The sequence below is a fragment of the Lygodium microphyllum genome, chromosome 29 (assembly GCF_053477565.2).
Source record: "Lygodium microphyllum isolate KBCC chromosome 29, Lygodium_microphyllum_v1.1.10, whole genome shotgun sequence".
Classification (NCBI taxonomy): Eukaryota; Viridiplantae; Streptophyta; class Polypodiopsida; order Schizaeales; family Lygodiaceae; genus Lygodium; species Lygodium microphyllum.
In genome coordinates, this window is record NC_141163.1 from 60,545,226 (window position 1) to 60,562,069 (window position 16,844).

Below are 16,844 nucleotides of genomic sequence, written 5' to 3' on the forward strand. Positions count from 1 at the left end.
TGGTTCTTTTTATTCAACTAAAACAAATTCGTAGTGACATTTTCCAACAAGGAAGTTCATCACACAAAACTTCCATAATGGATAGTTATTTTTGTCTAGCTTCTCAGTAATAGGACTAAAGTGTAGACATGAGGACCCATCTAATCACGGTTTTCATCATTAATGTCTTTACGTGTCAAGCTTGCTATCTCAACATTAGCTATAGTATGTGTATGTAGGAGTAAGCCATTATGTCAAGGGTTAAGGTGTTGTTGACTCTCTAGTTAATGATTGTGAGAGGCTACTAGCAACTGCTTGCTGAACTAAGTGTAGAGATGAAAATCTGAATGGATAGAAGCAAGTCCTTTATGGCTTGGTGAACTCATGATACTTGCTTCTTCAGCCCAAAGAGTGCTACTATTGGTTGCACTTCTGACATGTACACATCATCGATTGTGCCTACACTATTGTGGCAATTTCAACTCCTTGATCTTGTGCTAAAGACAAATACTACAGATTCCCTAGTGGATATGCTCATTATCGTGATGTACCTATACATGCACCTTGTTAGTTGGATCATCGATAGCTTGGTGGCATTGCAAGTGACACATAGACCTATGTGATCCACACAAACATTTAGTATATGAATAAAAAAGGGAGATTTGAACCTGGATCAATGGGTTGATAAAATAAGTGGCTTGCCAATAGGTTAGCTACTTGATTGTAGAGAGAGAGAGAGAGAGAGAGAGAGAGAGAGAGAGAGAGAGAGAGAGAGAGAGAGAGAGAGAGAGAGAGAGAGAGAGAGAGAGAGAGAGAGAATTTGTGCCCTTCGAGTGGGAGGAAGAGCTAGGTGAGTCCTCAGCCACCATTGCATATAATTAGATCAAACGTCATGAAGCAGAAACTACTATGTTGTAGCTTCCTTTGATCTTTAGGTGTTCTATAATAATAGCAATTGTAGTCATAATAAGGAAGGTGTGGCTATGGATGTTGATGACCACCTTTATAACACATGTCGCCATCCTTCAATGTGACATGCCACTCCATGAACACCTCACTGACCAAACCCCACCAAGTCTCCCAATTATATGCAAATAGATAGAAAGAGAAAGTTCATTATTTTAGTAGTTTTTACATTGTTTGGAAATTTGGGTTTATTGATTAATTGCCATGCAACTAGGTGAAAGCCATGCAGGTTAGGAGGGTAGCGTTGGGAAATCCTATCCTATAGGCCAATGACTGGATCTCCGTCTTGATGTAACACTCTTTTACACTTTTTAATCTAAACTTACAGCCTTTCTCAAAATTTAGAAAAAAAGATAACAATGTTGAAGGTGGAATTTACTATTTTTTAAAAATATTGGAAGTTTTCTTTAGTTTTTTCCAACAAGATTAGTGAGTATCAAGGACCGCATGTGGACGCACGCTTGGGGGGTCCTTGAAGGTCAGGGCTGTGATTAGGGTTAGACATGCGGCCTCTGTTTCTTGGGACGGCGATGGCGGCTTCTTGGTGATGCCTGCGGGTTTGGCGCCGGAGACAGCATGACCGCCTGCGGCTGTTCCTTCCTTTCTCCGTCAGGTAGGCTCCGTGCGCGCGCCCTCGTAATGCATTCTCAGACAGACTCGCCATAAACCTACCATTTCCTGGCTCGAAACCTAATGCCTGTAGGAGACGTGCTATCTTTTCTTGCTTTTTAAGGCTCCCGTGCTCAAAGGGCAAGTAATCTCACAGTCGATGCCTGCCTTTTATCATAATAGTCTATAGAAAGAAACATATAATGGTTAAGGTCCTTTATCTGTTAAGCCAGAGGCTTTTGTGGAAATAAGCAGCATAATCCATCTGGATGTATCCTTGTCTTCGGAACAATCCGGACCTTCTGAAGTACACAGAATTGCATTTGATGGACAGAACGTAAGTCTTACGGTTTTGCCGGATTCTGTTTTCTAGTTTGATCCTCTATCAGGCATTTGCCTGGATGAATTAGGCCTCTTTGTCAGTATTTTCCCAATGGGTTCTGTTTAAATGTTTGTTAAGAGCTTATGTATTGGAAGCTACTGTATCGGTCATGTAAAGATTCTGACTAATTTGTGCGAAAATGACTCCTCTATGGTTCTTACTTGTGTTACGCCTTCAAAGTATATTGCAAATTTTCAAAATGTAAGGTTACAGGCACATGCTGCAAAGTGTGTGCTAGTGGAGCTGTGCTTGACATTTTGAAGGGTTATTGGTTGCAACAGAACACAGTTCTGTCCATTGTGAAGCTGTGGCATCATAGCAGATCGGGTGCTCCAGGCAAGGCTGGTTTTTCACGTAGTTGTGGAAGTTAGGCAACAGGTTTTTGGGGTTGCACACCAATGGCTGACTCTAAAGATGATGAAAGAGATGAGGAATGGTTTAAAGAGATGTATGGGAAAGAGTATACTGGCCCAGTTAGGCCTGGCAGTGATAGTAATCGTGAAAATACCAATCCAAAAAAGAGGTCAAGTGTTGCTGAGTCTGATGAGGATGAAGGTCCTCCTGACCCTAATGCCGTCCCAACTGACTTTACTAGTAGGGAAGCCAAAGTGTGGGAAGCCAAGGCCAAAGCCATAGAAAGGAACTGGAAGAAAAAAAAAGAAGAGGAGCTCATTTGCCGTATTTGTGGCGAGTATGGCCATTTTTCTCAGGTATGTTCTATAAGCTCAGGTATATTACTAATCTTCGCGTTACTCCCCTCTTGCGCGTTTTTGCCTCATGTCAAACTCTGTTAATTGAATTCATAGAAGCATTAGCAATGTTTATGCGGCATATCGCTCTCCTGCATGTGGCAAGACTTAGTAGAATCAAAGATCTTGGGTTTTATTGCTGTTTAGTCTCGGATGTAGTTGGCTAGCTCAACGTATGATCTGCTGGATTAAAGAGCTTCAGAGCTACAGCACATGCTAATGTTAGACCATGATTTCTGTTTCTGGGAGTGAAGTCTACTTAGCAAGGTGTTTGCCAAAGTAACTTCAGTTTTACTTCAAGGAAAAATAGACCCCATTGTCTCTCTGAAGAAATGTAGTCTAGGAGATTTATCCAAGTGATATGAACAATTGACCAATGACCTGTGTGAGTACAATTGAGTTCCAGCACCTTAACTGGAGCTAGGGGTCTCCTATCTGCAGAAGAAAATGTGCAGGAAGTTTTGATTGAGGATTAAAGTAGCCAAGAGGATCTATAAGTTGACCAGAACTCATTGTTGGCAAGTATGTCAACTGATTGTCCCCTAATAATCAATAACTTTGCTCTTTGAGCTGGTGGTATATCGAGGAGTTTGTTGAGAAGATTCAACAAGAGTTCCTCAAGCAGAAGTAGGTAGCTTGCTTGCTAAGGATCAGTATGGTGTCCTTTGACTTATTGGATACTGGGTAATTATGGAGAATGAATGGTCATTCAATATATTTGGAGTACATGTGATTGAAAAATTTTCTTCTCGGGCCTGGCAGGATAAAGTTCCAGGCTTGGGAAGTGTTGACTTAAACTTACCTAATTGAGAAGCCCACATGCATATTACAAGGTGCAGTTTACCTGGCATGCTCGCCTGCAACAAGGATGTTTAGCGTTTCTGTGGATATAATGCATTAAAGAGTGATCCAGTTTTTTTTTTTTTTTTGGTTTGCGAAAATGGGGGTTTCATTCAATGAATTTGAATATATGTGAGTTAAGAGGTTTCTTCTTGGGCTTGGTAGGTTAAGTTTTTAATGGTTAAGTGGTATGGGAAGCGTTAGCTTATAAGCATGTTTCAAGGTGCATTTTACATGGCATGCTTGTGTATAACAGGGACACTGAGGCTTTCTGTGAATATAGTGCATTCAAGAGTGATCTGATGGTTCTTTCTGTTTGGGGAAAATTGGGCAGTTATTCAATTTATTTGAATACATGTGGGTTAAGTGTTTTCTTATTGGGTTCAGGAGGATAAGTTTCTTATAATTAACTACTGGAAAAAGAGGCAGTTCATATGCAGGAACATGGGACTCTACAAGAAAGAAGATCAGCTTTCTTTATTAATGTGAATGTGCTACATCAAAGGTCATGTAGTGCTTCTAGAGTTTTTTGGTGGTTTTTAGAAAATCATTAGCTGCTTTTACTGTAGACTGCTAGTTTGTCATTAGTACTGCAGTACAGATTCTAACTCAAGTGTGCTATTTGCAATAAGAATGGAAAGGCTCATTGAATTTAATTTCTACATGATTTAATCTTCTCATACTTATACATAGCTCTCATATGTTCAAAAGGTCTATTTCAGCTCTCTGTTTGCATTATGAAATCACTCATTTGTAGAAGGCTTCTATCAAAGCAAAGGGCACTTGACAGATTTCAAAGTGTTTTTCAGGGCTGTCCCTCCACTCTTGGTAGCAACCGTAAACAGGGTGAGATTGTGGAAAGAGTTCCAGTGAAAGATAAAAGGTTGAAACCAAGAATTATAGGAACATCTGGCTCTACTATTCAGGGAATTGAAAAGGATACAGGATGTCGATTGAAGCTGGAGGACAACCTAGTTGCAGGAAATGGTGCTTTTTCAGTTCGCATATCAGGCAACAACCGAGCTGCTGTTGGAAAAGCAGTCACAGCAGTGAAGAAACTGCTGGATCAACTGCAAGATGAACGGAAGCCACAAAGTTTACGTCAATCACATGGTTCCCATGATCGTGGTTCCAGTGCGAACATGTTTATGGGTGCCCAACCTCAGCACCCTTTTAACCAGAGATTGCCACACGATCCAAGCTTGCAGACCTATCATGGGCAAGAGGGTCCATTTGGTAGCGAACAACATGGCAATATGGAGCAGTTGAGTCAGCTGGAAGCAAGAAGACAGTGGGAGGGCAGCAACCAAAATGGTTCTTACTCAACGGGTGCTTATGGGCATAAAGGTGAGCTGTTGTACTCTTTGTGGACTTAGCATGCCTTCCTTCTATAAGCAGATTAACCTTTTCTATGGTTATTCTGGTGTTGACTTTTTCCCTGTCTTCTGGGTATAAGGCTCTCAGTTTGATGAAGGTCGAACAAACACAAAAGAGGGCCGCATGCATAAAGAACATGATCGTGGCCTTGACAATGAGTCTGGTTATGATCATCAATCCTTGCCCTCTACACTAGAAGCACTTGAACACAGATTTGTGCAGGAGACCATGCAGCTTACCAAGGAATTAAATGATGCTGAAGACAAGGAGAATGCCAGGCACCGTGAGGTATTTCACTTCCATTTACTTGTTCTCTTTATTTCCATATTTGGACTCCAATTTTTTATGTTGATCAGCTGCCCACTCTCTTATTTTGATTTCTCAGCTTATGAGGGAGATTCAGGAGCAGCATCAACAAAGGATGTCTACCCTCAGAGCAGAACAAGCTAAACGCAGAGAGGAGTTTCTGCGAAGAGAGGCACAACTCAGGCAACAGCAATATCAGTACCAACAGCCCCCTTCGCAGGGGAATTCTAACTATTACAATTATGATTACAACAGCAGTACTCGTGATCAGCTTGGCTACACTATGGGTTCTGCTGATCGAAATGAGGGATATGGAGGCTATGCATCTTTTAGAGGTGAAGGAGGCTACTACAGCAATCCACATTCATTCAGGAGCTCTGGATATGATTCGGGGCTCAATTCAGCTTCCCAAGCCTATGACCTTGGTCCATATCGATATTAGTTTACTGATATTGTCATGTACCCTTCCTAAAGAGCTTACAACCTTGATCCATAGTGTTGACAGTTTCCTGATAATGCTGTGCAACCTCAGGCAAGTACAGATGGCTTTTGTTCAGTACCCTGGTAAGATGGCCTTTTGTGACCTATCAGGAGGCCCTTTGATTGAATCAACATAAACAGTTATTGAGTGTGAAGGGTATGCATCACATGGGCAATTCTATCTTGCAACTACACCATTGGTTGTGCCTGCTGGCAGACACGTTGATTCAATTGAAAATGTTGAATGCTTGCTGGATCATGCCCAATGCTTGTCAAATTGTGCAAAGTAGGTGCTCTTGCAGTTTACTGGCTGTTTGGGAGATCTGTTAAGAGGACTTGTAATATGCCAGGTGTTTGCTTCCTACCTGTCAAAAAGTGTGAGTGTGAGTAGTCCCATTGTGCTCATTTGGAGTGCTCCTGAAAGTCCATACTGGATCCCATCTCGCAATGTCAAAGATGTTTATAATGTATGAAGTGGTTTTTTTCCAGTCCTCCATACAGAATTGCAGGGAGTTAGAATGTTCTGATGTTCTGACAAGTACATGAGCTGATTCATGTGTTTTACTGTTGCGAATTCTTTTCTTCATTTGAAATAAGGGAGCAAAAGGGGGTTAGGTCTGCTAATTAGCATACCTCTTCATTTTAAAGGCTAGGGTGGCTAATTTGTAGCCTCTTCATCTAAAAGACCAGGGTGGCCAATCTATTGTTCTATTGAGCCCTTTGAAGTTTTTCCAAGAAATAGTATATATATGGTTTAGTAGAAGGCGGCAAGGGAGAAAAAGAAGGCTAGGTGGCTACTTTGTAACCTCTTTATTGTAATTAAAAGACCATAGCTGGACACAGATGGACTGAAAAATTGTGGCAGTAGTAACAGTTTGGCATTTTTCAGCTTTGTCCTCTTAACAGGAAGGCTATTACAATGATTGTGTTTTGATAGTGGTATATGGGTTCGTAATTTTTTTGTTAATAATTGGAGTTACAAGCTCCTCACGAGTGATTTATTGAGAAAGGTTGGAGTTTGAGTGCTATATCTCTCCTATCACAAGGACTTGAAATTTGATACTTTGATCTTGGACCTTGAGGTACAAAAGTTGTAATAAGTTATGCACGATAAGTACTAGATGATACTTGATGTCAAGTTTTTGTGTAGACCAATTTATTGGCCATTAATGTTAGTTGACATTGAAGATTAGGTATTAATTAATATTCATGTTAATGTAAGATCAAATAATTGCTTAAGGATAATTGGGAGACAAATTAGCTTAGCTAATTTAATCATTGGTTTGTGAATTTTTTTAAACATTAGATAAATGATTAAAATTTAAAAACTAATTTAGTAAGTTAGATAATTTTGAAAAATGGAATTAGAAGGGTGTCATTTGGAAAAACTTGCCCATGCAAGCTGGGAGGTTGTTACCAGTAGGTGAAAGATTATTGTAACCATTTTGAGAGGTTACTAGAGAGTAGGTTCAATTGATTTGTAACATTGGAGACTTGCCTAGAAGCTTGTGATAGTAGATTTGAAGCCTATACGTGTAGGCAATAGTCAAGAAGGGCTTAAAATAATAGGTGACTTTCCAGAATAATTGTGAACAATAGATTCTTGGCTTTTTAGCTCTAGGTGAAACTATTCAAGATCTTTTGGATAAGGTAGCTTTATTGTTTTGCTAGAATTTTCATGAACATAAAAAAATCTATCTATAATGTTCGTCCATTCTCTAATAATCTCTGAAGTTATCTTAACAAAATCTAGCTATTTGAGTCATTTAAGGTGAGTATTTTGATCAGTCTCTGCTATAAATTCTATTTTGCAACATAAATTAGAATTTTATAGTTGTCTCTAGATGTGTACTAAGAAGTAAGATCCTAGGATACGAATCCAAGCAATAATTAAAATTGAAGAATTTTAAGGGGATTTAAGAGACTAGCGAGTTATTCTCAAGTTTGGGGCTTAATTTGTCTTGTAAGGAATATGATAAGATGAAGGTCAATAACTCTTGAGCAATCTAAGGAGCAAATTGGTTTGAAGGTTTATTGGTGATTTGTGATAGGAAGAGACTTTGATTAGTAGGGGAGGTTAGAGAATCTCAATTGTATTTTTTCCATATGCAATTAAAGAGAGAATTTTTGTAACAAGTGATCCTAGTTTTGGGGCCAATAGGCTATCCACTATGCACGATTAAAATGGTAAAAGTATGCATTTCAGTCTGTGTGACTTATTTACTTGTTACAATTGTTTTTAAGTCAAGTTATTATTACCCTCTTTAAGAAAGATTGGTTTTATGGTTTCATTGTTGGGATATCATCAAATCCCTTGACTTGGTGGACTCCAATCTCTTGATTGAAGGCCAAAAGTGTTGCTCTAGTATTGAAATTGTGTTTAATTAAACATTCATAAGTATATATTTTTACAGTGAGATGAGATTAAGCTGTGATGATGCATCTCATTTTTAAAAAACATCTAATGAAGAAAAAAATGTAGTGCTTAATCTTGGAATATGTCTGTAGCATGGAAAACAAAGAGAAAACATGGTTTTTGTCTAAGAAGTGGATCCTTAAAGATATTCAAAATTTGCGAGGTTTTAAAATTTTCCAAAAAGGACAACATAGAAACTCTCAAGTAAGACTCCAATGCATATGTCTTCTTCTATTTTAAGTTAATCCTTGCAAATAGAGTTAGCAAACTTTCCATACAATTAAGGTGAGTTGTAAGGGATGTATTAGCCTTCATATCTAATTTGAAAAACTCAATCAACAATCCATATTTTGAGGATTTAGATTGAGCACCAAACAATGTGTCCAACTATTTCCAAGTGGCATGAGGTATACCACGTGTTTACATGGTGGATATAATTGTCATCAAGCTCAAGCTTGATGATTGCTTGGGCTTTGTTATCATTCTTTTGCCATACTACTGCAAGAGCAACATCTCTAGGTTTGTTCTATTGTCCACTAGTTATTGATCATAGATATTTCTTCATGAGGATTAGCTTTATCCTTGTCTACCATGTATGTAAGCATGTTTCTTTGAAGCGGCATAATGGTGAATCTTTGCCCATATTGGATGTTTGAGCAGTAGCAAATAACTAGCAAGTGAGTTGAAATTGGATGTGTTAAGAGACAAAAAGTAAGTGCCAAAAAGCACTAAATGAGTATTTAAAAAATACTCATTTTGTTGAGCTTGATTTTGAATCTTTCAAGGTGGGTCTTCTTTTGTTGATTTGGAGGGTTGCCCTTGCTGAATCCTGAGTGTAATAGCAGATCGGAGTGGCAATGACTTGCTCAAGCTGAATGGAATAGGAAAATGGAGTGAGAAATGAGGTTGAATGCCCTTTAGGGTTTCTTGGGCCTAACTAGTTTTTCTGATGTAGCAACTTCCACAATGGACTATTTGAGCTCAAAATTTGTCAGAAGAGAGCCCATAGCATTACCTTCAAAAGCCCTAAGTTAGCTGGAGCAATCGTGGAGCCTTCAAGCAATGACTGTAGTATGATAGGCTATTGATAAATTTTTTTCCAAATCTGGAAAAAACACCAATGCTAGTTACAACATGCATCAACTAAGTTAATTTTTAGGATAGGAGGGAGTGTCTTGACCTAGAGAAGATGTCCACAGAAGAAAGGTCAATGAGATATGGCCTAATTGAAGAGATCTATCTATTCCAAGTGAGTAGGGTGTTGTTGGCTATGGAGATCAAGAAGAGTAGAGTGAAGATGGAGTGAAGAGATGAAGCCATTAGCTAGAGCTAAGCTAACCAGAGGTTGTGGGGAGTTGGAGAAGTAGTGAGCTGAGCTGAACCATGCTCACCGTGGCTTTGATACCATGTTGAGAAACATGGATCTTGAGCAAGGTCAGCTATGGAGGTTGGAAGTCAAAGACAAGAAGCATGTTGATATGGACTAGACACACTGACTATTACTCAAGCAAATTAGGTTCCAAAACTAATTGACTTGGACTCATAAACACAATCTTGAGTAGACATGACAATAACTGAAAGTACAAAGTACAATGGCATTGCATTCAAATGATTGTCAAGTATACTCTTTTATAGCTGCAGGACAGTACCACTTTCCTCCATTGTGCCGATGGGATAAAGGCAGCTCTTCCTAGATTGAGCTACATGTTCCTTGCCTAGTTCTTCCACACAAAGAGGCACATATGGGTGTGATTGCATATTTCTTAATAGTCTAGTTAAATGATGGGGCAACTAGGGTACTTTGGTGGTGACACAATTTTTCATGCTATGGTGGATCAAAGAATACATGATACAACTCCTCATGGTATACAATAACTAATGTATGGTATGCAAGGCCCAATATATCTGGGTATGACTGATAATATGCATAGCCCCATGTATTGCAACATTGACATGATACCTAGGATACAAAATGATATGTATGGTAATGTATATGTATCCTCTTGATGGTTATGGGGCTCAAGAAATGAGTGATGGTCATGTAAATGCTTCTTATGGTGTTGGCCATGATGCAAATATAGCAAATGCACCATTTTTCCTGCAACCAATGTATGTCAACTTGACTCCCAAAGGTACAACGAAAAACTATGATGAGGATAAAAATGGATGGAATTTGAGTTCTTGGTGCACAAGATGGGTTGAAAGCTTTGACTTCTATTCAATAGTATGATGCAACCCATTTAAGAGGAAGCTTCACTGAATCCTAAGATTTGGAAGGTAGCCACTTTCTTGAAGGGGAATCCATTGCGGTGATGGTTTACACTGTTAATACAAGGTAGGCCATAATCAACATGTGTATAATTCAAGCAAATATTTGCATTGAATTGATTGACTAGTACATTTGAGGTGGACATTATGCTAGCTTAGAATAAGCTTAATCTAACACAATGTTAGAATTTGGTGCGGTATAATAAGAAGTTTTGGGATGCTTTACTACCAATAACTTTTTATCATTAAGTTCCTCTTCATGAGTAAGTGGAAAAGTGTGTATGTGGGATACTGGCAAAAGGAATTAGGGATTTTTGCATTAAATCCATAGTGTCTGGCATGTCTCAACTCATAGAAACAATTGCTACAGTTGATGCTTTGTCGCGTGGGAAATATTCACGCTTCTAAGACAATGGTGAGAAGCTGAATAAGAAGTTTTCAAAGGCTAAGAAAAAAGAGATCTGATAAAAATCATATTGAAAAGAGGCCAAAACACCAAGGAAAGAGCTAGAAATTAGTTGGACAACATAAGAAATTAAGGGCTATAAATAAATCCTTTATTTGTGAACATGAAGGTCACATGGCTAAGGATTGTTGTTTCAATAGACAATAAGTTGAAAAATTGAAAAATTAGGGAGATTCCAAGGGAAAAAATCCTAAATAATTAGTTGGATTGGTGCTAGATGTTGTAAATCATTAATCGAATGATGATGTTATTGAGTTACACAGAGCATGGGGCAAAGTCAGAGATCGGCATGCATTAAATTTTTTAAATAATGGGGCATGAGCCAACTTTATGTCCATAGACATGGCGACACTATGATGAGATGGGACCCATGGGAGAAGTTGGTATGGCATGCAAGGGCCATGCAAAGCCTGTCATATTGCTCATTGGAAAGCTTTACTTGCACATTCAAGGATATGTGGACACTGAAGAGTTTTTCATTGCACCACTCGAGGGTTGTGATATCTTGCTTCGTATGCCTTCGTGCCATCATGTGCATATAGTGAATGATTCACATGCTAAAGTAATCATTATTCAGCACGAGAACAAGTCCCATGGATGTAAAATTAAAAGGGAATCTATCCCTATTGTATCGGTTATGCTGTCATTTCTAAAGTGATGAAGAATCTCCTTTCAATGTACTTCGTTTTCACTAAGGATAACATTGATAATGAAAATGTTGAGAAAATGTATCTTGATTGGTTTTCTCAAGTAGCTATGGCCTAAAAGGTTAGAAGATCATGGCATAGATCTTATCCTTGGAAGTAGCCCATCTTATAACCCCCCCTATAGGGTAACTGCAACCCAACAAGAGGAGATAATGACTTAGGTGAATGAGCCATTGGAAAAAGGGTTGATTCAACATGGCTCGTCTATGTTTTGTTCTCTTTTGCTTTTGGTTCAGAAAAAGAATGGTTCATGGAACATGTGCATTAGCTATTGTGCTTTGTATAAAATCACGACAAAGAATCAATTTGTGATCCCTTAAATCAATGATGTTATGGATCGATCGTAGGGATTAGCCATATTTAGGTATATTGATTTGAAAAGTGGATATCATCAAATTCACATTAGATCAAAGGATGTGCCTAAGATAGCTTCCAAGACATCTTTTGGGTTGTATGAGTTTCTTGTCATGCTTTTTGGACTTATGAATGCTCCTGTGACATTTAACTAGATGATGGATCACATTTGCAAGCCACATAGGGGATTTTTGGGCAGTTTCTTTGATAACATGATTGTCTACTCAAAGAATGAGACAGAGCATAGAAAACATTTGGACATTATATTCAATGAGTTGCAAAAGTATAGGTTGGTTATAAATGACAAGAAGAGAGTTTGCCTTCCATGAGATTCACTTTTTGGGGCACATTGTGTCAATTGATGGCATTCCTATGGACCCTAGAAAGGTTGGGGCAATATACTCAAGGCCACCTTTGAAGAATGTGCATGAGATCTACTGTTTCTTAGGTCTATGTTTATATTACAAGAAATATGAGTGTAATTCCACTACATGCTTTGCAAAAGAAGGGTGTATCTTTTAAGTGGGCAGTAGAGAAAATTTCAGAATTTGAGAAGCTTAAGAAAAAAATGACTTCAGATCTTGTGATGTGTTGCCTGATCTATTTATGAGAAAGAGTTTCTTGTTGTAATCCATGCACTTTTGATATGGAAACATTATCTCTTGGGGGTTGATTTTACAATATAAGTGAACCATCAGACATTGCAATATTTCTTAACTTAGACTAAGTTGTTTGAGAAGGGCCAACTTCTTATCTATGTTTCACTTTTCGATTGTGCGCATAGATAGGAAAAAGAATGCGGTGGTTGATGTATTATCACGTAAGCCTTAGATTTCAACTGTCACAATGGTATATTACATTGAACTGGATGCCATGAAAGTCAATATACAATTGATTCAAAATTTGCAAATGCATTATAAGCTTTGCAATGGCCAAAGGCATGAGCACTTTGTGCTTAGAGATGATTTTTTCATGATGCATGAATGATTGTGTGTCACAAAGCAATAGAGACCTAAGGTGGTCACTAAGAGTCATGCTCCTCCTTATGCAAGGCATAGAGGGATTGATGCTAAAAGGAGTGGAGAATTTCTTTATTGGCTTTCTTTGAGAAAAGATATTGAGTAGTTTGTTGCGATATGTATCGTATGTCATAAAGTAAAGCATGATAGGCAAAAGATGCCAGGTTTATTGCAATTATTACCTATTCTAGATAGGGATGGGTAGAGCATTATGGACTTTATCTTTGAGCTTCCTAGGATACCTACAAGGAATGATGGGATGTAGGCTATTATTTATAGGTTTAGTAAGGATATCCATTTTAGTTTGGTAAGGAAGAAGATAAAGGCTGATCATATGGCATGCTTATTTTTGTAGCATGTGCTTATGTATCATGGCATACTAGAGTCAATCACTAGTGATCGAGACCCTAGATTGACCAATTTGTTTTGAAAGGGGTTGTTTGAAAATATGGGTACCACATTGAACTTTTCTTTGTCTTTCCATCCACAAATAAATGGCTTGTCAGAAGATGCAAATTCTACAATTCTTGATCTCTTGAGATGTTATGTATCTGAGCATAAGTCATAGTAGGAGTAGTGTTTGCCTTTGGCAGAGTTTGCGTACAATAATATAGTGTATAGTTCCACTAACAAAGCTCCACTTGAGAATATGGAAGGTATTAAGAAAGTGTCCCTATTTTTTACATAAAGGACAAGATCTTTGAGTAGGATAATCAACATGTAGAAAACATGGATGCCACCTATGCACAGGCTAAGTATACTCTTCAAATGTCTCAAGAGAAGCAATAGAAGGCGATTGATCGTCGCTTTGCAATTTATAGAGAGCGGTTATGTGTTATTGTACTTTGAAAAGGAAAGATTGAAAATGATGAAAGGTAGAGAAAGATTGTATCCAAAGCCAAATAGAAGATACCATGGGACCTTCCACATATTGGAGAGGATCAATGATGTTGCTTGTAAAGAAAGACTAATCTAACAATGAAAATGAAAATGAAATCAAAATATTCTAAGCTACACGTAACAAGAAATATACCAAACTGAGATACTAGAATGGCCATGCCATGGAACATATTCTATTACCATAGCACAACGTAGCGATGAGTTGCAAACCAAGTACAAGAAGATGAAAGACAAGAAGGCAAAAATTGTGATAGTGCCAAATAATTATGCTACATTAGCACTTCTTGCCTTTTTATACTAATTCCTAAAGCCCTCTTTTCTCTTGGCCCATGTATTTACAAGGTTTATACTTGGAATAGGCTTCAACTCTCATGTTGGTAATTTGCTTCATTACAAATCATCCCCTCCTAGAGATGTTTTGTCCTCAAAACTGAAGATAATGAGGTAAAAGGAAAGTTGTTACTGAAGAAAATTATGTCAATGAAGATCCATAAGCATGTGGAATCACTTTGTGTGAAGAAACATCACAATGAACGTGAAACAATGAATTGACTACTTGTTGTCCAAATAGGGCTACATCAGTAGAATTTCCATAACTTTTGATTGGAGTGTCTAAATTCAGTGTTTGCGGGGTGTAGAGATGAAGTACACAACTTGACGCATCATCCCATACCATCAAGACCACTTTCTGATGTCATTAAGATAATTTAATTAATAATAATATTTTAAAACAATAAGCTGTTCCTTCATAGATTATCATCATTCATCTTGCAAAAACCATGGAAAAGCATCCAAATAAGAAGAGGGTTGCCAAGTGGACTCTTCCATAGGTAGCCCCTTCCATTTGATAAAAAATTCAGTGAGAGTTCGATTCCTAAGAACCTTTTTACGCTTCCCAATAATCTTCTCAAGTATATAGACAATCAACTCGTCTTCATCAAGTGGTGGAAGCTCTTCAATAACTTGTACATCCTGCCCAATATACTTCTTCAATTGTGACATGAAAAATATCATGTATGCGAGTAGTTGAAGCTTATATGCAAGCTCTCCAATCTTTTCCAACACCAAATATGGGCCATAAAATCTGCGAGCCAACTTATTGTTTTTACCCTTAAGGGATGCATAATGAGTCTCGGGCACCTTCAAGAAGACCCAATCTCCAATATCAAACTCCATGTGCCTCCTTTTGTCATCAGAATAGGACTTCATGACATCTTGTGCCTTTCATATGTTTTCTTTACGTTTTCTTTACATTGCTTCATAAGCATCTCCATTCTTTCTAACTCAACCTTCGCTTGTGGATTCACATCTTCATGAAACATGGATGAAGGAATTTGAACCTTGTATCCATAGAGTGCTTCAAAAGGAGCCATCCCAATGCTCATATGATATGTGATATTGTAGCAAAATTCAGCAAGAAGAAGTTGAGCACTTATACAACCAAGTCAATCTCCCTTTGCTTCCCTGCTCCATTTTTCTCTTGTACTTCCAATTACAAGCCCTCTCTTAGCCTTCAACCCTCTCTCCCTAGCCATTAACATGCTCCTTCTTTGCTCCATTTTTCTCTCGTACTTCCACTCACAAGCCCTCTCTTAGCTCTCAATCCTCTCTCTCTCTCTCTCTCTCTCTCTCTCTCTCTCTCTCTCTCTCTCTCTCTCTCTCTCTCTCTCTCTCTTGTTAGAAGATGGGCATAGAAACCCACTGTAAGCAAGGGAGTATAAGGGAAGATGAGTGTGAATAGCCCTAGGGGCAGGGGAAACCCTAACCCTAGCTGGCAAGGGTTATATAAACAGCCTGTGGGTCACTATCATTTGTGAGAGAGTGTACCCAAGTTGTACTCTAAGCAACTTAGTAAGCAAGATTTCATTCTTGTACTTTGAGCTCTCTTCTCCCTCTTGTGCACACATTCTACTGCTGCAAACTCTGATTCTCAACATGGTATCAGAGCCAACTCTAATCTTCTCAGCTTCCCTTAGCATCAGTTATCACTAAGTGCACATGAGCCATCATTTTCTTCATCCTATCCTTCTTTCCTCTATAGCTGCCTGCAACCTACCTCCATTGGAGGACTTGGGGAGGACAAAGGAGGCCATATCAGCTCATGTTTTCTTCTAGGAACTTCTTTCCTACCTCAGGGAAAATCAGCCTGGAGTGATAAACCCTGGGATTGGTCAACGTCGTGAGCAGCATTGCGTGGATTGCAGAAACGACGCAGTTCTGGGCAGGCGACTACCTCGTGCTGAAACGCGGGCAGCAGGCGACGCAATCTCAGCCACGACCATAGGGCTTTGATAGCCCCCCAAGTGGGCTATCCTCAGCTAAGAGGGCTCTGAGAAATTCATCCTCTGCTGTCTACTACAAGCCAAACCCTAACTGTGTTTTTTTGGGCAGCCATAGCCAACAAGCTCCAAGCTTGACATTTTGTCATTTTTACACTCTGAGCTTCATTAACAATGATTCTAATCACCGAAGCAGAGTCTCTGAACCCTATTCCAGAGTCTAAAGCTCTTGGGCATGCTCAATGGACATCACCAAGCATTGGGAAGCCGACTTCCAAACCGGGTTCCATTCAAGCACTTCACTAAGCTTGACAATAGTGTTCTTTTAACACTAATCATAAATCATCAGGTTAATAGCTTGCTGGGCATTCACTAAAACCCAGTGAGTTTTTTATTCCTCTTCATATATTGTTGTAAGATTATGTGTAAAATGAACACATAGACCATTATGCACAAGAAGTGTATTGCATACCGTGAGTGACTTTGTCTCAAGTACATTGGTGAGGGAAATCAATAGCATGAGTGTCATCATACTCTCCTCGGAATCATCAGCAACAAGCATTGAGATCATAGACAAACCGTGTCCAACACAAGCTTCATCCACTAAGCCGTACCACAAGGAGGAGCCCGAAGTCCAATCTAGGTTTACTTCATTAAAACCTAAAAGGACTATTAAACCACGGAAGAAGCTTGCACATAAGAAAGGACCACCAAAGTCATACTTTGAAATATTACACTTATATGATT

At 38.7% G+C, this 16,844-nt stretch overlaps 1 protein-coding gene across 1 annotated transcript; it reads left to right on the top strand.

Moving 5' to 3' along the window:
• The first annotated feature begins 1,377 nt into the window (after positions 1 to 1,377).
• Positions 1,378 to 6,520, top strand: LOC148010692 (uncharacterized). Its single transcript, XM_087671437.1, has 5 exons — positions 1,378 to 1,558; positions 2,218 to 2,646; positions 4,335 to 4,872; positions 4,982 to 5,190; positions 5,288 to 6,520. Exons 2-5 carry the CDS (start codon positions 2,335 to 2,337, stop codon positions 5,648 to 5,650), a joined length of 1,422 nt encoding a protein of 473 aa, XP_087527563.1. The 5' UTR covers positions 1,378 to 1,558; positions 2,218 to 2,334; the 3' UTR covers positions 5,651 to 6,520.
• Positions 6,521 to 16,844: the final 10,324 nt, after the last annotated feature.